The sequence below is a fragment of the Myotis myotis genome, unplaced genomic scaffold (assembly GCF_014108235.1).
Source record: "Myotis myotis isolate mMyoMyo1 unplaced genomic scaffold, mMyoMyo1.p scaffold_m19_p_11, whole genome shotgun sequence".
Lineage (NCBI taxonomy): Eukaryota > Metazoa > Chordata > Mammalia > Chiroptera > Vespertilionidae > Myotis > Myotis myotis.
The window spans coordinates 54,189,604-54,210,844 of NW_023416315.1; the positions used below are offsets into that span (position 1 = coordinate 54,189,604).

Below are 21,241 nucleotides of genomic sequence, written 5' to 3' on the forward strand. Positions count from 1 at the left end.
CAGAACGTTTCCCCTTTGGTGCTAAATAAAGTGGGTAGCGTTGGTCTCATGACGAATGCCCTGTTGAACCTGTTCCTAGCACATGCTCTCCTCAGCGACCCCCTGTCATGGCCCTAGCTTTGCCCAAAGCTCAGACTCAGGTGTCCAGTGAGGCCGTTGTGTTGTTGACCAGCCTGCTTCTCTGATGAGAGAACTCTGACCCCTCCCTGCCGCTCACCACCTTCCTTTCTCAGTGGCTGTTATTTAACATTCAGAAGTTCAGGATCAACAAAACAATATCAAAAGAATGCAAGGAAATTCGAAACTATATATTAAATCTTCCTTTCTGTTGTTCTGTCTTCTATTTAAATATCTAACTCAACCAGACAAACTAGCTCAAATCTGCCAGGCAGTGTGTGTCTCCTAAAGAAAAGATAAGCAGATCAGCAGTTCCCAGATGTTGATTAAGTGTACCACCTAGGGCAAGTGGGATGTGAGCTGAAGCTGCTGCCATATTTCAGCAGAAAGTCTTTAAAAATTCAAATTCAGCTCGCACGTACAATGAAAACCCCCAGAATTCTGTGACAAAAAGAGCCTTTGTTTTTTAGAAATTGCTCTTTGAGGCTGTTGACGTATTTTTTAATATGATTTTGAATATGATTGGTTTTAGGTGTACAGCAGAGGCTGTTGAAATATTTGTAAAAGATCTCCACATGGACTGTGATAAAACACTATCTGGAAATCACAAAATCAAATTCTTCCTTGTATTAATTAAGAAGCTGATAGCTGTAAGCAATGGTATGCCCGGCTACAGGTGGCTTGATAAGGACCTCGCTCTGCTCAGTTAGCAAGAGGCCAGGAAGTCCGTGGTTCCAAGGTCAGTTTGTCTCCAAGGTGCCAGGACCCTGGCTTGGCCCCTCTAACTCCAGAACACCTCACAGCATCTCAGATGATGGCGTCTCCCCCTTCCCAGCCCCATCCTGTAGCCTCAGCGTCTCACACCAGTGGCTGTTCCCATACCTCTGCCTGTTGGCATTCTCTGTTATAACCATCCCATCCCCTAGACTAGAGGGTACACTTAAATGCATGTTCCCAGGCACCGCCCCCAGAGATCCCTGAGTCGATGGGCTTGAGTTCTGCCTGAGGAATCTGCATCTTTAGAAAGTTCCTGTAGGGGTTTGACACAGATCACCCCAGGACCCAAACTCTTCCTATGAGCATCCCTGCCTGACAATCTCTTAGGAATCAGAAACTCAACAGGTTCAAAACTGAACTCATTTGCCCTAGCCAGTTTGGCTCAGTGGATAGAGTGCCGGCCCTTGGACTGAAGGGTCCTGCGTTTGTCTCACATCCATGTTTCTCTCTCACTCTGTCTCTCCCCCTCCCTTCCACTCTCTCTCTCTCTGATAATCAAATGGGAAAATATCTTTGGGTGAGGATTAACAAAGAGAAAAAACACACACACAAACAAAAAACTAAATTGAACTCATTTATCCCTCACACCTGGTGAATCTTATATAATAAAAGCCTAATATGCTAAGTGTCCAGTTGACCAGTAGGCCATTCAACCAATCAAAGAGTAATATGCTAATCACATGCTAAGGCTGCTCAACTGCTCACTATGACATGCACTGAGCACCAGGGGGCAGACAGTCAACCAGTCGACCAGTCGCTATGACGTGTACTGACCACCAGGGGGCAGACGCTCTGACTGGTAGGTTAGCTTGCTGCTGGGGTCCGGCCAATCAGGACTGAGTGAGATGGGTCAGACATGCCCTGGAGCCCTCCCTCGGTCCCTCCCTGGTTGGCCAACCTCCCGCATCCCTCCCTGGCCCTGATCATGCACCAGTAGGGTCCCTTGGCCTGGCCTGCACCCTCTTGTAATCCGGGACCCCTCAGGGGATGTCAGAGAGCCAGTTTCAGCCCAATCCCACAGGCCAGGTCAAGGGACCCTGCTGGTGCACAATTCATGCACCAGGCCTCTAGTACAGAATAAGTACAAATCCCTTGGCATGGCATACCTCTATCCCCCGCCTCGTCCCTGAACACTGCCTGAGCCTTGTCCTTGGCGTTTAGCAGTATTATGACTTCTTACAGGTCCTGGACACGTGCCTTTCTCCTTCTGTCCCCCTGCCAGACCTCATGCTTCTGGGCGCAGGTGTGCCTGCTCCTCCATCCTGCCATCATGCTCCTTGTCAGTGGGCTCTGTGCCAGCTCTGACCATGTGCATCCTCAGTGCTGCACTCATCAGGTTGAACTGTACTCTTCACCAGGTAAAGTCTACCTGACGGCTTTGAACTTGAGCTCCTTGAAAGCAGGGGCTGTGGCTTATTCCCTTTTACACTCCGTTCCTGCTGTAGAATCGAACACGCAGGGAGCAGTCATGAACATTTGATGAATTGAATTTCTTGGTGAAAACAAGGAAGAGAGAAGCAATAACCAGGGACGATGAAGGGGAAATTTAAAAGTGCATCATTATGAAAAGTCAAGGGAGGGGATTGATCCAAGAAGAATGAAGGGATTAAGTGTCTAACTGATGTTTGTTTAGAGATCAGGCAGGGCAGGGACTGAAAAAGGGCATTGGATTTGGCATCAAAGCGGTCACTGGCTACGTCAGAGCAAAGCGTCAGTGCGAACAACCTTCTGCCATCACCTAACTTCCCTCTAGGGCAGTGGTTCTCAACCTTCCTAATGCCGCGACCCTTCAGTACAGTTCCTCATGTTGTGGTGACCCCCAACCATAAAATTATTTTCATTGCTACTTCATAACTATAATTTTGCTACTGTTATGAATCGTCATGTAAATATCTGATATGCAGGATGTATTTTCATTGTTACAAATTGAACATAATTAAAGCATAGTGATTAATCACAAAAACAATATGGCACTATATATTCAATATGTGTTTTCCGATGGTCTTAGGCGACCCCTGTGAAGGGTCGTTCGACCCCCAAAGGGGTCGCGACCCACAGGTTGAGAACCGCTGCTCAGGCCAGAGGGAGGAAACTTCACGATACAAACGTACACAGCGCAGAAATGGATAGGCCCACCGCTTCTTCACTGAGCTGGGCTTAACTTGCCTTAACTAACTTTTAAAAGAGTTCTCCTGCCCGGCCAGTGTGGCTCAGTGGTTGACCATCAACCTATGAACCAGGAGGTCACCTTTTGATTCCTGTTCAGGGCACATGGCCGAGATTGTGGGCTCGAACCCAGTAGGGGGCATGCATCTGTCATCATTGATGTTTCTATCTCTCTCTTCCTCTCCCTTCCTCTCTGAAATCAATACAAATATATTTAAATAAAATAAAAAAATAAAAGACTTCTCCTGTGTCTACTTTCCTTTCTACGCCCGCTCTCAGGCTAAAGCTTCTCTCTGTGCCATTTCTGCCTCGTGTGTCCAAGGTCCGCCTGGACTGCATGTCAGGCAAAGCAGGCTATGACCCACCTCCCCTCATCACGGAAATTTCTCTGCTGGGCTGGAATGCTTCTCTGAACTGCTTCTCGCGTGCAAGCCCATCCTCATCTCCCATTCCCACAACCTCCAACCGAATCACCCCACCTTCCCAGCCTTTGCATCTCTTACACTCATAGGTTGACTGTGGGGTTTTCTCTGAGTGCCATTCTGGCCTCCCTTTGCCTTTCCTGTGTCCCTGTTCAGACGTCTGATTGTTTTTCTTCCAGGACTAGAAGCAGACAATGAATTATGCCCCTTCTCCCCCGCCCCCCCCCCCCCCCGCCCCGCTCCCGCCCATCCTGCCAGTGCAATTCCTCAAAGGCTGCCTCTTCCACAGTCAGACTCCCTCCACCTGCCACACTCGCTCTACTCTCTGCCCTCAGAGCCAGAGCTGCAGTGGTCTCCTCATCTGAATGCAGTGCTTTCTCATCCACACCCTCATCAGTGTAATACTCTACCCCTACAGCTGCTACCTAAGGGTTCCTGAAGAAATTGACACGGTCTATTTTTAAAATGCATCATTTAAGCCCATCAAAGGTTTAATTCAGAAATTTGCAGTAATTCCTTAGGAACAACTAAAACAAACAGGTCTGTATTATGACTTGTTAAGAAACAGAATTGCAAAGGGGGGAAGGGAGACAGAGGAGAAGTCATGTGTGGAAGAGACAGAAAGATATATCATGGTCACAGAGAGATGTAAACCGACACATAGATGGAGAGACCAAAAGACGGGTGTGATCTCGAAAGACATTCTGAAAGGGGACCTGCCTCCCCCAGACGCATCCTTCAAAGACAAAACCCCAGGACCCGCCAACACAGAAGTAGGGGCCAGGCCGGAAAATGAGGGCAACGCATGCCAAGTCCAAATAAGATGCAAGCTGCACAGACGTCGTGCCGTGCACACCTTGAGAGTGATAAGGACATGCTCCCCTGAGGAGCTCCAACCCAGAGAGAAATACCCCCGTCGTGGGGCCTGGACGAGACTGGTGTTGTGCATTTTCACCACTACAGGCATAAAGGAAGGAGAGACCCTCTGTCACTTGTCCTGAAAGCAGAATGAACTTGGAACGAGGGAAGAACTCCCCCGTGCTTACTCTACCGACCCCTGAGAAACATACTACTCACGCCGTTTTATGGAAAGGCAATTAAGAAGAGGTGATTGGCGTAGGTGGTGTTACTAAATCGTTTCCAGTTCTCTTGCCTTTGTTATTGTTTCTCCAGCACACTGCAGTTAAAAGTTCTTTGGCAACCTAGAGTTCCTTGTTGTGCAAGAAATCGAATTTATTAAGTGAGTTGATATTTGTAAACTTCTCAGAACACTAAGGGCTACTGGGTGTATTAAATAAATAAAATGCTCCCGGCCGGCATGGCTCAGTGGTTGAGCGTCGACCTATGAACCAGGAGGGCATGATTCGATTCCAGGTCAGGGCACATGCCCGGGTTACAAGCTCGATCCCCAGTGAGGGGCATGCAGAGGGCAGCAGATCAATGATCCTCTGTCATCAGTGATGTTTCTATCTCTCTCTCTCTTCCTCTCCCTTCCTCTCTGAAATTAATAAAAATATATATTTTAAATAAATAAATAAATAAATAAATAAATAAAATGCAATGTACACGACTTCTAGCCAAATGTTGTGCTCTCTCTCTCTTGTCATCCCTGTCCATTGTTCTTATGCATCTAGGACAGGTTAACACACCTTTGAGATGTCAGAAGTAATATCCAGGGAAGGTTGGGGAAGGTGGGGGGGGGGCAGACTCTCTAGTGCCCTCTTCTGGTGCCTCCCTAACCCTCCTCACCCTCCCATCTCCAACTTCCAAACACTGCTTATTTTTTTCAGGGTGAATTTAAGAACACATTTCCCTCAAATTAGTACCACCAGAGTCACTCATGGATAATTCATGGTGCTCAATACGTAAAGCCCCCTGACTGGCTTTATGTGACGCGACCTCCCATTAGAACCAGCACTGCTGACCACGCCTCCCTTCCCAGTGTCCTTGCCCTGCTATGTCCAGGCACCATTCTGTCCAGGTTTTCCTTCTCCCTCCCTCCCTGCCCTCACAGGAGGTCCTTTCTCCTCCCCGCATAATGTCCATCCCGGTGCTCCTCGGGGCTCTGTCTCAGCCCCGCTCCCTTCCCGCCCTCACACCCTCCTTCCGTGGTATGTCACTGTTGGCTTTAGAGCCTGCTCCCCCTCGGCTGCAGTCACCGGGGGAAGACAGATAGTCGTGCTCAACCTGCCAATTCATGACCAAAACATCTAAATTCATGTAAGTAACATTTCCACCTGTGTGATGTCAAGTATGTAGCTCAACTGAATGTCTTTTAAAAAAAAAAACAAAAAAAAAACCACGTATTTTTATTGATTTCAGAGTGGAAGGGAGATAGAAACATCAATGATGAGAATCATGGATCAGCTGCTTCCTGCATGCCCCCTACTGGGATCCAGGCCTGCAACCCGGGCATGTGCCCCTAACCAGAATCGAACCCAGACCCTTCAGTCCGCAGTCCGGCGCTCTATCCACTGAGCCAAACCAGCTGGGGCTTGACTGAATGTCTTTTACTGAAATGGAGCCGCACATAGGTAGGTACAGCTTTAGTCCGGGGTCTGAAGAGGAGGTGGGGCTTCTCTGGCGCCCTCTTCTCTGGAGGCCACTTTCAAGGTGTTTTCAGTTCACACGGGTGATCTTTCTTCATTTTAATATGTTTTTATTGATTGATTGATTTTTAGAGAGAGAGGAAGGGAGAGAGAGAGAGAGAAACATCAACCGGTCTCCTCCCACACAGGCCCCAACCAAGGATCAGGTCTGGAACCCAGGCATGTGCCCTGACTGGGAATCAAACCAGCAGCCTCCTGGGGCATGGGACCACGCTCAACCGACTGAGCTACCTGGCCAGGGCATGGTCTTTCTTTATGCTAATTCACCTTCTATGGGGTGCATTAGTTTGCTAGGGCTGCCATAATACAGCATCACAGAGTGCCTGGCTTCAACAACCGAAATTTAATTTCTCACAATTCCGGAAGCTAGAAGTCTGAGATCAAAGGACCAGCGGGCTTGGTTTCTTCTGAGGCCTCTCTCCCTGGCTTGAGGACGGCTGCCTTCACCCCATATCTTCACGTGGTCTCTCCTCTGTGTCTCCGAGTTCTAATTCTCTTCTTACAAGAACACCAGTTATATTGGATTAGCCTCACCCCCACCCCAATGACAGTTTAACTTAATTACCTCTTTAAAGAACCTACTTCCTAAAACAGTCACCTTCTGAGGCACTGGGGGCTAGGATTTTAGCATAGGAATTTTGAGAGCACAGAGGGGGGTGCCTGAGAGTGAAACTCATGGTGCATGGGACAGACTGGGGAATCTCAGAGGGAAGGGGGGGGGGGGGGGTGAGTGGGAAGAGATCAACCAAAGACCTATATGCATATATGCCCCATGGACACAGACAATAGGGTGGTGAAGGCCTTGGGGGGCTTGGGGGGTTATAAAGGGCAGGCTGAAAAAGGTCAATGTGGGGGAAAGGAGACATGTAATACTTTCAACAATAAAGATTGTTTAAAAAAGGAAAAGAAATCCATGGCTTGGCAGAAACTGGGCAAAGTTAGAGGCAACTATTGAACACTACTCAGTGCAGGTCCTGAGCTGAGGGACATCCAAACAAGAATGCCATGGGCCTGGCCCAGATGCTGCCAACCCAGCTGTGGGGACAGGGCACCTGTACAGAGGAGAGTCCGCCATCTAAGCCGAGGTATGCGCCATGGGACAGCAGCGGGTATGAAGGCAGCAACTGCTCTGGAAGCCTGGAGAAGAGGAGATAGACATCAATTGGATGATCATGGTCACTGGGAGGTCTTACTGATGATAATAACCACCTTTTATTGAACTTCTACTACCGGCCAGCGCTCCATACAAACTCTAATCTAATTCCGCCTCAGGGGCTGTGCGGGGAACTATACCACATTCCTTACATCAGGTTCCTAGTGTTTTGCTTGGCACAAGTGAGGTGCAATAAATGGCAGCTATCATTCATTCAACCAATGTTTGTGCACTGCCTACCACCTACCAGGCCGTGTGCTTACTGCTGGGGATATGATGACATGCAGGAGCAGCATGGGTTCTTCCCTGGCTGAGCTTACCGGTTAGAAGTGCACCGTCCAATTATGGTGGCCACTAGCCACACAGGACAATCAATTAAAAATGAAAAATTCAGTTCCTCAGTCACACTGGCCACATTTCGTGTGCTCAGCAGCCACAAGTTGTTACATTTCCAGCATGGCAGAAAGTTCTATTGTGCAGCACGGGAAAGGGGAAGAGAGATAATGCCTTTATGGTAAAGGTTGTGGACAAAAGAGAGGTGGGGTGGGGGTGGGGGTGTTCTATGGGAAGTAACCTCACAGGGTGAGCTGATCATAAATTTCTAACTGGGCTGGTCGTGGTGGGTAGTCACACCCAGACCTACATTTTTAGTGAAAGGTTTTAAGCCAGCCCTGTCCATTGTTCGTGTGCATCTAGGACAGGTTAACACACCTTTGAGATGCCAGAAGTAATACCCCAGGAAGAGGCATTCACCCTCAAGATGAGCACATAATCTTGTTAACTGTTAACTATCCTGTAATCCAAGCCCCGCCTAGCTTTCTCCCACCTCCATATCATCTTCCGTATGTTCCCTTCTTAATTTCAAATGCATGCAAGAAACTACAAAACTATTATTCTCCAAAGTATCTGGGATCTTGCTCCCCAGCATATGCCATCAGTTTGACTCAAATAAACTCGCAGAAAAGGCTTGGACATTTCTTACATTGACAAGGTTGTGATAGAGACTTTTAAGTACAAGAAAAGGACATTATCACTATTCTCACTATAACTGAGACACAGGAACTGAAGGTCTGAGAAGTTAAGCAATTTGACTAATTCACACAGCTACTATGCAAGAGCTGGGATCTGAACCCAAGTCTGTCCTAATCTCATGCTACCTTGGGCACAGGTAGAATCTGGTTAAAGAGCGAAGTTGGAGAAGGCACCATTGGTAGGAAAGTAGCAGCCTGGGCAAAGACAGAGGCCCAGATGGCCTAGGCTGGCAGAGGACCACGAGTAAACCAGTCTGGCTGGAGGGGCAGAGACGTGTTGAACTCATGTGCTTGGAAAGGTAAGTCAGGGCTTGCCTGCCTTGACTGAGAGCCAAGGAGCCAGTAACCTCAGCCCTGTGTGCAGAGGTTGAGTCCTTGGCACATGTGAGCAGGAGCCTGGCATGGGCAGAGCTGTGTCAGGAAGGTGGCGGTGCTTATGTGAACTGTGCTGAGACCAGGTAAGAGTGGCAGGGGGGGCAGAAAGGAAGGGATGAATGAATGGTGTGAAGCAAAGAGCACCAGAGTGGGAGCCAAGAGATGTGACCCTAAGACTTAATACTGTGTAACACTGGGCATTATATTTCATTTCTTTGGGCCTCATTTCTTCAATTTTAAAAGGGTAAGGCTGGTCCAGAGACCTGAATCCTGTCCTAGCAATGGTTTCTAGGAACCTGCAAATGTGAATGGCAGGCTAAGAGAAGCAGTAGGAAGAGTAGCATTGAATATGGGGACAAGGAAGATGGCAGCATCTAAGGCAGGGGTGGGCAAACTTTTTGACTCGAGGGCCACAATGGGTTCTTAGACTGGACTGGAGGGCCGGAACAAAAGCATGGATGGAGTGTTTGTGTGAACTAATATAAATTCAAAGTAAACATCATTACATAAAAGGGTACGGTCTTTTTTTTTTTTAGTTTTATTCATTTCAAACGGGAGTTTTATTCATTTCAAACGGCTGGTCTAAGGTCATCTTGATATGAATTGGGAATGATGTGCCATTAACAAAACTAGGATGCATGAAAGGGCTTGTCTTTTTTTTTTTTTTTTTTTGAGGCATTTGGGGAGGGTGGTCACAGGGTATGGAGGTTGGGAATGACAAGTGGTAGTGAAAATATAACGGGTTTGGTTTTAGGAAAATAGTGCCATATTAGAAATCATTATTATACACCCCCAAACATAGATTTTAAACTTTTTTCATCCATGACTTTCAGTATTAGGAAATACAATTACATCATAGTACAGTACTGTTGTCCAGTATATATAACTGAAACAAGAGATTTATGCAACCAGTTACCCTTACTAAGGGCAATGGATCCTAATTTTTTTTTATTCTGATACATTTCTTTTTTTAAAAAAGCTGATTGCCATCTACTTAATTTCTTTAATGATGGATTGTTGTCACGACCCACAGTTTCCAAAGCTCTGCCTAACAGGAGACGCCTCTTCTTAATTTGAAGGCCATGGCAGCGCGTCCTGTCACCAAATCCAGGAGGGCCTGCAGACGTGAACCTGGAGAGGCTCAGGGCTGGGGAGTTTGGAGGTTTCGTGGAAGGCTTGATGGGAGAAAGCAGAGGCCTGGGAAGGTTCCGCGGAGAAGGGCAGAGGCCTGGGAACGAGTCGGCGGGGACCGTCCAGGTGATGGCAGAGCCTGTAAGGCCCCTGTGGGCGTGAGACGACGTGGAAACCAGGTTCCCGCAGCCACCGCCGCGTGCTGCATTCCTTGCGCGTCCACGGAATGAATGGCTTCTGCATCTTTGACCTGCTATGGATTTCTTTTTATTATTTTTTTCTTTTCGTTTTCTCCTACGGATGTCAAGCTGCTCCACTCATCCTCCCTCCGAGGACGGCTGGCGCCCGCTCCTTCACTCATTCCCTCCACACCTCTGCCGGGGAGCGCCAACCAGGTGCGACGGAGGGAGACACCCCCTTCTAGTTTGCGCCCCCTCCCGCCCCAGGGCGCGCGCGCACACGCGCAAAGTTCTGGTTGCTCCCTTGGCCCGCCGGGTCCCCTCCGCCAGTCAAAATGGACCTGTGGGCACCCCTCGCCCTCCCGAGCCTCCTTCGCTCCCTTTAATCGCGGCGGCCCGGCCCGGCCCCGCCCCCGCCCGGCCCCGGCCCCGGCCCCGGCCCCGCCCCCGCCCGGCCCCGGCCCCGCCCCCGCCCCCGCCCGGCCCGCCGCTCTGCCCTCGGCTCGGCCTTCCCCGCCTCGCATCCGTGCCATCGGCGCTCGATTGCGCGCGGACTCCGCTCCCCGGCTCGCTCGCGCCCCGCCGCTCCCCGCCCCCCGGCCCCCGCCCCCCGCCCCTCCTCCCGGCTGCTCCCGCCCCTCCGCCTCCCGTGCAACTTTTGCCGAAGCCCCCACACACAGCCATGCTGAGCTGAGCTCCGGCCGGGGACTGGCCGCGCGCTGCCCGCCCCGGCTCCCGCCCCACCGCGGACCCGCTCGGGGGCCGCGGCCGCTCGGCCCCTCGGCCTCCGCCGCTGCGCCCCCCGGCCGCCCCGGAGCCCCGCGCAGGGCCCGGGCCGCGGCGGCGGCGGCGCCCGGCTCTCTCCCCCGGCGCCGGCCAAGTGAGGCGGTGATGCGGGCGCCAGCGGCCCCGGCTGCGCCGAGAGCGGAGACACAGGCTCAAGATGGCAGATTCCGACTGAGGCTGGGGGGGCCGAGCTCGCGCGCCGCGATCCCTTCTCCGTTGCCATGAATCGCGGACACCCCGGCCCCGATGGCCCCCGTGTACGAAGGTAAGGGGCGTCCGCCCGCCGACCGGCTCGCCCGCGGCCCCCGCAGCTTTGTTCTGCCCGCGGCCCCTCGCCGGGCAGCCCCCGGTCCGCAGCCCCGGCGCCCGGCCCCCGCGCCCCACCCCCGGGCTTCACCGGCTCGGACCCCTCCCCTCCATCCCCTCCCCTCCCCTCCATCCCCTCCCCTGCCCAGAAAACGGCCGGGATCCGGAATTTAACAGGATCTTATTTCCAGGGTGGAGGGGGCGGGGGTGCGAGGGTGGGCTACTGCCCGAAGAAAAGAAATGGGGAGGGGACGCCTGGAAAAGACGGATCCCGTGATTGTGCTTTTTATTTATTCGTAATAAATAAAGGTGATGGGTGTAGCTTTCGTCCCCCACCCCCCGAAGATTACCTTTAGGACGATCTCCTTTCCACTCCGTCCTCGCAGCTCCCTTTTCCATTTGTCTCCACTCCCACCCGCGCTCCTTTATCCTCCGCGAGCCTCGGGTTGGGGGGCCTGTGGGGTCGGAATGCGCGGGGCTAGGTGAGGAGAAGGGGGTCGGGAGGGAAAGTCCGGGTCGGACCCGGGCAGAACAATGAAACAGCCTGAAATCCCCCCGCATCGACGTGTGTAAAGAGAAAATGTAGTTTAGGTTTTCAAGTTGGGGAGGCGGCCAAGACGTCTTTCTGGACGGGTCCGGGTGTTCTGCGTGGCGCACCTTCACCTGGCGCTGGGTCATTTTGTCGGGTTCGACTGTCTTCAGGAAGAAAGAAAACGCAGGGCGAAAGCGCTTCGCTTCCCTGCCCTCCCTCCCTCTCGTTTTTCTTCCGTCAGTTCTGTCAGTTTCCAGCCAGAAATCAAACCAGAATCAACTAAGTTTTTTACACTTCGGTGTGTTTTTGTGTGCCTGTAGTGGGAGGGATTCTAGAACCAAGAGGGCCTGATTTTTCAATCTTTTCATCGTGAAAATGTTTTTCTCATGAAATCATTGGAATAGCAGCCTTTACATACTTTTAGCGGCAGTCCATCTGGCTTTCGTTCGGTTTTGTTCAGAGATTCAGTGGATGAAATGGCAAATGAGAGGGGAAGAGGTTTGTGTGAAGCAGAGAGGAGGGGTGAGGAGAGGCGATTTTAATCCTTCCATAAATCCAGAGAGCAGTGGTGGCGAGTGAAACAGGGAACGCATTAATAGTTTTATCTTTGTTGTAAGAGGCAGATTTAAAAAAAAAACCCACTTATCTGCAAAGAAAATCTGTTATTAGTTCCAAGGCTCCAAATGAATTAGGTTTCTGGGTGGAATAAAGTTACCAGTCAGGCCCTGGATAGCGAGGCTGTAAATAACCTATGGACTGTAAATATTTTTTTTCAGACTCTCTTGGAAACAAAGGGGCTGTTTAGAAGGCAACAGAGAGATGTTATTCCAGGGGCTTTCCTCTTTGATTCTGAAGAACACAAGGTCCATTTAACCATTCGACAAAACAAAACGAAATTTCTGATCACTCCACCACGCAGCATAGAAGGAGCCCGTGGCTCTGTGGCCTGCTAGGAGAACCCATGTTGGGCATTCATTGTTCGTCTGTGTCTCTGGGAGGGGGCTACCGTCAATGCTCCCACTGTCTATGGAGTGTTAAAATGAAACAATTTTCTCTTTATGAAGTACCTCCTTGAGACTCCCTCTGCTGGACACACCGGGTGAGCATTAGAGAAGGAACTTGGCATTGAATTCAGAACTACAGTAAACCGGCTGCTTTCCCTTTCACAGGGGCTGAGTGTGTGGGTTGGGATGTATTTTGTCAACTTTGTGGAAAGCCATCTTGGGAACGGCACTGTTCTCCTCCTGTTCCTTTCATTCTAAATCCATGTGGAATGTAGGCCCGACCCCTGGGGCTGAGCCTGGGCACTCCTGTTCACCCCAGATGCAGGACTGTGGGTGTGCAAGGTGTTATGGTTGAAGACTCACTAGGGACCTCAGAGGTCTCAGGAGTGCAGGTTTTGTTTGCAAGCCTTCCCTCCCTGTCCCAGGTGATCTCCCTGGTCACCGCTTTCAACCTGGGCTTCCCTCCGTCTTGTTTGTATGCTCTCTGAATTATTCCTAGGCTTTGTACGCTTTGATTCTTCAGTGTCTCTGTGCATCACTGTCATCCTTTTCCTAGTCTTCCTCTTCTCCCCTCCTCAACCAGTTCAGCATCCGTCTGCACACGTCCAGGGTCTTATTGAAAGAGTCTGTTGGTCACGCTCTGAAACAGACAGGTGACCTCCAGAGTCAAGGATTGTATCGCTGGAACCTCCACTCGCTGTGCTGAGTGCTTCTGAGACTCCAGTGACCTCCTTTTCCCTCCTTGGCGATACCTGCTGGATTCAGTGAGCCTGATTTTTACCAGATCCCGGTCAGAACACGAGGACTCCCTGTGTGTGTCCTGAAGGAGCAGGAATTTTCCCGTGGAATTCTCCAGGAAGAGTGATTTCTAGTAGTTTTTACGCTACTAAAAAATCGGGCCTGGGGTTCTTCTCAGGAGACAGGTGAAGGCGTTTCAGCTGTCATTCAGGAGAGTGCATTTGTTTAAATGGGGTGCAGTCGCCCCAAGCTGGGACATGGGCTGAAAACCCGGATGCACGAGGGGAGCATTCTGAGCTGCCCGATGTGTAGCGAGAAAGGCTGTCTTCCAAACAGGGCGTGTTTGCTAATGCGAGTTACTGGGTGGCGGAGTGTAATCAGTCTTCCACAATTTGCTTCTAAGGATAGGTTTATAAATAGCACATTAGTTTCCAGTGGCTCGGTCCTGATTAGGTTCAACTTCTTTAAAAAGGTTTGTTTTCTTTAGAAGGTTAAACATTTGCCTCACAATTGTTGGTTACTCCATCGACTTGCTTAGCAAGGCTTTTTTCAACATGTAGTGCAAAGGCCGACCGAAAAGATCTGTGTTGCCACAGGCTCTGAAGGAGAAGACCCTAAGTCCCAAGTTAGTTATGCTCTGCTGTACCTGAGAGGAGCCACGTTGACGACTTACACCAGTGGTTCTCAACCTTGGCTGCACAATAGAATCACCTGGGAATCTTTTTAAAAGCCTGATTTCTGGGCCTCATCCTCCGGAAATTCTGTTTGTTATGGGGTGAGGCCACAACATTAGTAACAAAGAAACAGAATTTCCGGAGGACGAGGCCCAGAAATCAGGATTTTAAAAAGATTCCCAGGGCCCTAACCGGTTTGGCTCAGTGGATAGAGCGTCGGCCTGCGGACTCAAGGGTCCCAGGTTCGATTCCGGTCAAGGGCATGTACCTTGGTTGCAGGCACATCCCCAGTGGGGGGTGTGCAGAAGGCAGCTGATTGATGTTTCTCTCTCATCGATGTTTCTAACTCTCTATCCCTCTCCCTTCCTCTCTGTAAAAAAATCAGTAACATATATTAAAAAAAAAAAAGATTCCCAGGTGATTCTAATGTGCAGCCAAGGTTGAGAACCACTGGCTTACACAGTCAGACTTCCCTAAAGTGTTGAAATCTATCATCGGATGGGCCTGAACACACCTACCAAGATGCCTACCAAGAAATGGGTTCTGAATCATCTTCCATTAAAATAATTTGATGACACATGTTCTGAAATATCTTTTCTTGTGTTTGTGTGTTACGTGTTTTAAATGAGTAAGTATAAATATTGTTTTCATTCTCCCCACATTTGAGCAGTGAATCAAGGCTCATTAATGTCACCTTAGTTCCGGGCAGTGGGTACAGTATCTGAATCAGAGGGAGCTAGCGTATGTCTCGGGAGGTGTTGCCGAACTTCTCACTTCTCACGAGTGGATGGAAAGTGCCTGGCTGTGGTGGGCATTTTCTCAGTGTGTGTTAAATCCCGCTATCTTTTGAGCTGCTTACAGGCATGATGACTCCAGGGAAAGAATAACCCACAGTTTAGAAAACCAATAATAGCAACATTTCAATTATTAATCTCCTGCCATTCCTTTTCCAGTTTGGGCACCAGCAACAATAAGCCCCCTCTGGCCACAGAAGAAAGAGCCCTTTTTGACCCCCTCTGTGACCTTCCCAGATCCGGGATTCCCACTGAGCTGCCGCTGGTTTCAGGTGGAGAGTTTCTCATCTGCAGAGGCACATTCTGTGCTACTTTAAAAACGAGGAGGCGAGCCTGCAGAACAGTTTCGAGGCTGCAGCTGTGCCTCCGGGAAAGCATCCCAAAGTCTGAAAGGTATGACCTTTGCCCTTCATCAAGATCCATGCCTGACCCAGGCAGCAGGCCAGGGCAGGAGGGCTGGCTTACCAAGGGCCTCCTCCCAGGGGAGGCCCCCACCCACCCACCCACCCACCCACGAGCCAGTGCCTGCAGGCTCACCTGCATGCCACATCATTTTCCTACAAAAGAAACTTGGTGCTTTAAGCACGCTTCAGCTGCTCGTAGTCTTCATATTTTATTCTGTATGTTCTCTCATTTCTCCCTTCCTTGTTCCTCTCATAGAAACCAGTCTTGGGGAACCACCTTCGAGGTTTAGGTGGAACAAAGTAGGGATGATCAAGAGGATATGATATGTGAACCTTTTTTTGTTCTCGGAACAGGTATTTTTTTATTGTTCTCCGAACAGATATTTTGCCAATGCTTTCTGGTAGTCTTATGTTGACAATTCAAGCACTTCAGGTTGCTGTCAAAGACAGGATTCAGAATAATGCGAGCTGACTGTAATAATCACCACAAAGTGTGAACCTGAAAGGCCCAAACTCGTAATGTCAGGTTCGTAATGTCAGTACCCTATTGGGGGAAAAAGAAAAAGGAAATTGAGAACCTGGAGTGAATAGGAGGGTCTTTATTTTTTCTCTAAAAGAAACGACATGCCTGAAGTTCACAGTGATAATTGTGACTCAGACCCCACTTAGTTTGTGCTATACTCTCTACCCGCAGACCCAAGAGGTGGGCACTGCCACCTTACTTTACAGGTAGGGCACTGCTTGAATGCATTCCTTCAACAGACATTTATGTGGGGTCCCTGTCCTCGAGGAGTTCAGCGGGTATGAGAAGTCAAAGTCAGGACTAAACAGGGACTCACCAGCCCACGGTCTGACTCCAGGTGCTTGTTTTCCTCGTGCGTAGGTGTGTGTGCCGGTTCATCATTTTCATCTGTTAATGTTTCTTAAGGTGTAAAGCAGGAGTGAGGAATGTCCAGTGCATGGGCCAGATACGGCTGGCCCTGCCAAGGCAGGAGGGGTGAGTTAATGAAATGTTTGACTAAATACAGCAGGCTAATTTTTAAGTTGGTGGTTTTGTATGGCCTGCAAGTGATGTTATAAATATCCAAAGGGCCCTTGGCAGAAAAAGGTTCCCCACCCCTGGTAGAAAGGGAAGATGCCATTTCCCTCTTTTCTCTTGAAATGTTTTCTTTATTTGGAATCAGAATTTATCACCGAATGTACAAAATACCTAGGACAGATTCCCTTAGAAATGACCACCTCTGATTTGCAGATTGCGTCCTCCTGTTTCATTACTTACCGTTTTATATCCTTATAAATGCAAATATATTTCAAATGCACACATGCTGCTTGGAGACTCTTAGTTTTTGGTATTTAGCATCCCAGGCTGTTGGGAACCGACCCTTGCATGATACGTGGCTGCCGGAAGATTAATTCCTGGCTTTGCTGCCTGGCTGAGGTCCTGCATTCCAGGTAGTTTGCGACACTTGTTGGTGGAGGTATGGATTGGTGGTCGCTCAGCAGATCACTCAGGCCAGGGGTTAAGGAGAAGAAAGCCCAGGCCTGCCTCTTGGGAGCTGGAGCCAGAGCAGGAGAGGACCTTGGGAGAAATATGAACATTCAGGAAGGTGAATGTTCTTGACTGAAATTATCAGGTTATCAGAAAAAAAAATTCCAGGAAAAGGCCACACTACTAACTCCCTCTGACCAATTCCAGGATTCTGTTAACCAGATTGTCAAGCAATTCCCAGCCTGAAACCTCGCCTGCTGTCCTCCAAACCTGTTTTCTTTTACTCGATTCCTTTCTCTAAAGCCTTTCCTACGCTTGAAGATAATAACTGCGTCTCTAGCTCTGTCCTCACAGGGCCTGTGTTGTGTTCTCTCCCTCCTGAAAGCTCCGGTTTCTCCACATTAAATACAAATGGTGGTGATCAGAACTGAATACAGGTCTTTAGTACTGGTCTCATTAGTACACTGTGTGCAAGAAAAATGACTTCAGGGTTCTTGCATCAGTGTGAGCCCCTGGAGGGCAAGAGCCAAATCTGATTCATCTTTGTATCCCCTACAGCAGCAGGGCAGTTCCTTAAACCCAGTAGGCGCTTCATAAATATTTGTTCAATTGACTTCCTTTAATATAGTACCTAAGTAATAACTGATAATCCCACCAGCCCTGGGTTGGTGACCTCTGGTTACCTTGCTTTCACCTCGGTCCTGAGTATTTTTCCTGTACTCATATCTAAGCATCCCTCACCCCAGATAATGCCGTCTTCTTGCTCTTTGAATCTAAGCTTCGTTACTTTGAATTTCACCCATCTACTTCCAGCTCTTAGTTTCCTCCTGCAGATCTGACAAACAGAATACAGAGGACATAAGTTTAAGAACGTGAACTACTCTTGAAAGAGGAGGAGAAGAGCACACAGAAGAATCTTAATGATTCAGCGTAACATCCATTCATCCAGACTTAAGACAGTCAGTCAAATTCTTTACAGATTTGGAGTCAGCTAAAGCCATACCTGTTTTACCAGGCTCTCTGCCGCAAGTGAGCTAGGTATCACGAGAGTGGTTACAAGTCAGACTGGCAGTGGGAGTTCCTCCCTCTGGTCTAAAGCCAGTGGAAAAGGCAAAAGACGTGACAGACAAAGCCATTCAACTTGGGATTCTCTAACGGATGACTTTGCATTAGAAAGTAAGCTAGTATAAAATAGTTGCCAACTTAAAAAAAAAAAAAAAAAGGAGAAAGCCTTTGAAATTGCAGAATCCAATTTTTTTTTTTTTTTTTTTTTTAAAAAAGGAGCAAGCCTTTAAAACTGCAAAATAATTTTGTGGTTTTATAGCCACTTATTTCTACACACAGCGCTGAACAGATTTGCAGTGTTTTAGCAATTCTTGCCTAACTTCTTTTGCTCTAGTAGGTTCTGGTTAATTAAATGCCACCGCGTTTGAGCAGAATTACTAGTAAGATTGATTCACTCTTGCATGTGCTAATGCTGCAGACGTTATAAAACCTTTGTTCTCACAATAAGAATGCAGTCTAATATATGAGTGGACAAGGACTCCCCCGACCCCCACCCCCGCTCCCTTCTCCACCCCAGGTTATGCTCTCCATCCTCAGTGAAGGATTGTGGAACTTGCCATCACATTGGGTGGAAAAAGCACTTTGGGTTCACGTAGTTACAGATTGCATCCTGATGAAATAAGGCTTGTTCCTGTATTTTTACCATTTTCCTCCATATCAATCAATATTACCTCCTTGGTTCAACCAATAGAATTGTTACAATGTAAAATGATTTTTCCAAGGGCTTAGCATAAGCAGAGGGATCCATCATGCCAGTTCTATATAGAACTTCTCATTTCATAGCATTAAAGGGGCACATTTCAATGGTATGTGTTCCTGGAATCCTGTTGAAAGTCACATGGTAAGGAAATTTGGAAAACTCTGGCTTGTTGCTATTGTGGAAATGTGTTCTTTTTTATTTTTTTATTTTTTTTCTCTAATGAGGAATTTATAGACTGACAAAAGCCAGCATGTAAATTCTTGAAATTATGCAGAAAGGCAGTAAATTACACCCTCCTGGAGAGTCCTCTGTAATGGCACCTACTCAAAGAACCTAGACTGACAGCAGGAGCTTCCGTGGGAAAGTCCATTTCAGAGGCACTATAACAGGTGAGGAGAGATGGAGACAGCACACATGCACATACACACGGCTTTACCCCCTGAACCACTTACATCTCCAGCTCCAGCACACTGTGGTTACTGTTATTCATTAAGCATGACCTGCACCATCAGGAAGAGATTAATCGATATTCATTAGATTCTGTTAACGGAGACTGGGAGGTTCTCTAATGTATTAGAGAAATGTGTCCATTAGAAAATGGCTAAAATAAAAAAATCTCTTTCATTTGATTATTCCATGACTTGTTCCAAAAAGGAGTTAAGGCCACTTTAAAGGGTTACGTTTCTGAAAGAAAGGGAATTAATTTATGTAGATCAGTTTTTGTGGTGCAGCTGATTTCCAATGAGGTCAGATAAATGAGGTGTTCCTATACAAAGAGACACAGCTCTTGTTCTGGTTTAACACGGTGAATAAGCAGAGGGCATGATGGAATTCATTTGCAGAGTAATTTTTGCTTGGCTGGAGTGGTAAGCACAAAATAGACCAGCAGATGAGAACACTGAGTGTTTGGGATCAGCTGTTGAAAGGTTTAAAGGGATTCTAATTCAAGAGACTTTTTATGGTGTAGAGGGAGAAGGGGACCAATATCATCAAAATCATACTTGAACAAGATAATTTTTCCTGGCCTGGCATTAATAGAAGGAATAAGGCAGCCAAGAGGGTGAGCCATGCTGGGAGGCCGTGAGGTGCGCTGGAAGGCGTGAGCATCGTGGCGATGGAACTGAGCAGCTGGAGGCACAGGAGAAAATGCACAGAGCACTTCTCAGCATGCCTGACCCGGGGGTTCAGTAAATATTTGTTCCTTTCACTCCCCTCCCCACCCCTTATGGTGGCGATACGGGGTCAGGGAAGCTTGCTGATGTTAGCTATAAGTGGTATTTCTTCTACAGAGCTGGTAGGCTTTCCCCCCAGGCCCGTAACAGGGTGCTGGGTCCCTTGCAGCCCACAGTGCCTCACTGAGCCCAGCCAGAGGGAGGATGTCCCCCTTGTCCAAGGAAAGCAAGGCCACACACGCTCAGCACCAGTGTTTAAAGGGTCTTCTGTTAGGAAGTTGTTCTTTATGCTTCCCTGAGAAAGTCACAGCTTGTCACCATGGACCACTTATTAACAAGGAAAAAAATCACGGAAGAGGAACCAATACCATCATGACATGAGCCACCGAACCACAGAGCCCTTTCAGTCACTGAGCGGCTTCCCAAGGTACCTGTGAGAGTCGTTCTTTCCATTGACATGACCAACAGTGGAGATCTGTCCTGTTCCAGGCATGACGTTCTGACCCCAAATTAGATCCTGTTGGTGTGCTCTGTCCAGAATAGTAAACTAAAGAAGTATTTGAACACACAGATACACACTAAGGGACGGGCTGGCCCTGACATTGGTGAGTCCTGGGACTGCAGTGTGAAACAAGGTTCCCAGTCTGCGACACACCAGTTCTCTCTGCCCCTGGTTGGGGTGTCCAATCTGTGGCCCTGGGGAAGGCCTGCTCAAGCCAGTGTGCACCCAGCGGCCCTGGGGAAGGCCTGGGAGTGGTTACGAGGCCTTTTGGGCTGGATTCCCAGGGACCCAGCATGGTAGGAATGGGCACACCTCCTGACTGGGGACTCCTCTCCCTTGGGGAGAGGTGTGGCTGGCACCTTGGAACTATGGGGTCCATGGTTGGGGCCCCTGATGCCCTCTTCTAAGGGTGGTGCTGAGGAGGGGGCTTCTTGCTGTGAGAACTTGAGCAACAGAGGCAACTTGAAATGCTTCCTGTTTATACAAGTCATGGCTGGTGATTGCTTCACTGGATACACTGCTCTGCCCCCTTTTCCCTCCTCAGCCTTGACCTTATACTTACGGTTGCTCCATAAAGCAGAGTTGATGAAACAGACCCATTTCCTGTTGCCTGCTCAGAAAAGCTCAATACATTTATGTTCCTCTCACAGTGAAACTCCGTGGAAAAGTGGTTCTCCAACCTGGCTGATTGTCAGTCACCTGGAGGGTTTGTTCAACCAGACCCCTGGCCCCGCCTTCAGTTTCCTGTCCTAGGTCTGGGGCGGAGCTTGAGAATTTGCATTTCTGATGGAGAGCCCCTGTTTTAGAGGAATGCACTTAGAGTGAAAAAGCAGGCAGTATTTCAAATCAGAAGGAGTTGTTTTTATTAAAGCTTTCCTGGCATTAGCTGCAGCTCAACTGCCTTTTGTGGCCTTGACTTCTTGAAGCCATAGGACATGGTACAGATCCAGCCTCCGGCCTTCCAGCCTCTGGCTCCAGGAGAGTGGAGACCCCAACTTCTCCAGGGCCTGTCGTAAATGCCGGATCTACTTTCTCTTCTTCTCCCAGAGCCAGTCAGTCTATAGTTCATCCATCATGGCCCTGGGTCCCAGAATAGAATGGGCAGATATCATACT

General features: G+C 48.9%; 1 protein-coding gene and 1 long non-coding RNA gene across 5 annotated transcripts in view; both read left to right on the plus strand.

Moving 5' to 3' along the window:
- The first annotated feature begins 8,648 nt into the window (after positions 1–8,648).
- LOC118666633 lies at positions 8,649–10,028 on the plus strand. Its single transcript, XR_004970993.1, has 2 exons — positions 8,649–8,733; positions 9,730–10,028. It is a non-coding gene; the product is annotated as an uncharacterized LOC118666633 (long non-coding RNA).
- A 578-nt stretch (positions 10,029–10,606) lies between these two features.
- HIPK2 (homeodomain interacting protein kinase 2) overlaps positions 10,607–21,241 on the plus strand; it is a 178,767-nt gene continuing 168,132 nt past the window's right edge. For 2 of the 4 annotated variants that reach the window (XM_036329012.1, XM_036329013.1), the window contains exon 1: positions 10,607–11,011. In XM_036329012.1, coding sequence (XP_036184905.1) covers positions 10,993–11,011 — 19 coding nt within the window. In that variant the 5' untranslated portion in view covers positions 10,607–10,992. The remainder of the gene's footprint in view (positions 11,012–21,241) is intronic. The other 2 variants (XM_036329015.1, XM_036329016.1) reach the window with 1 other exon arrangement.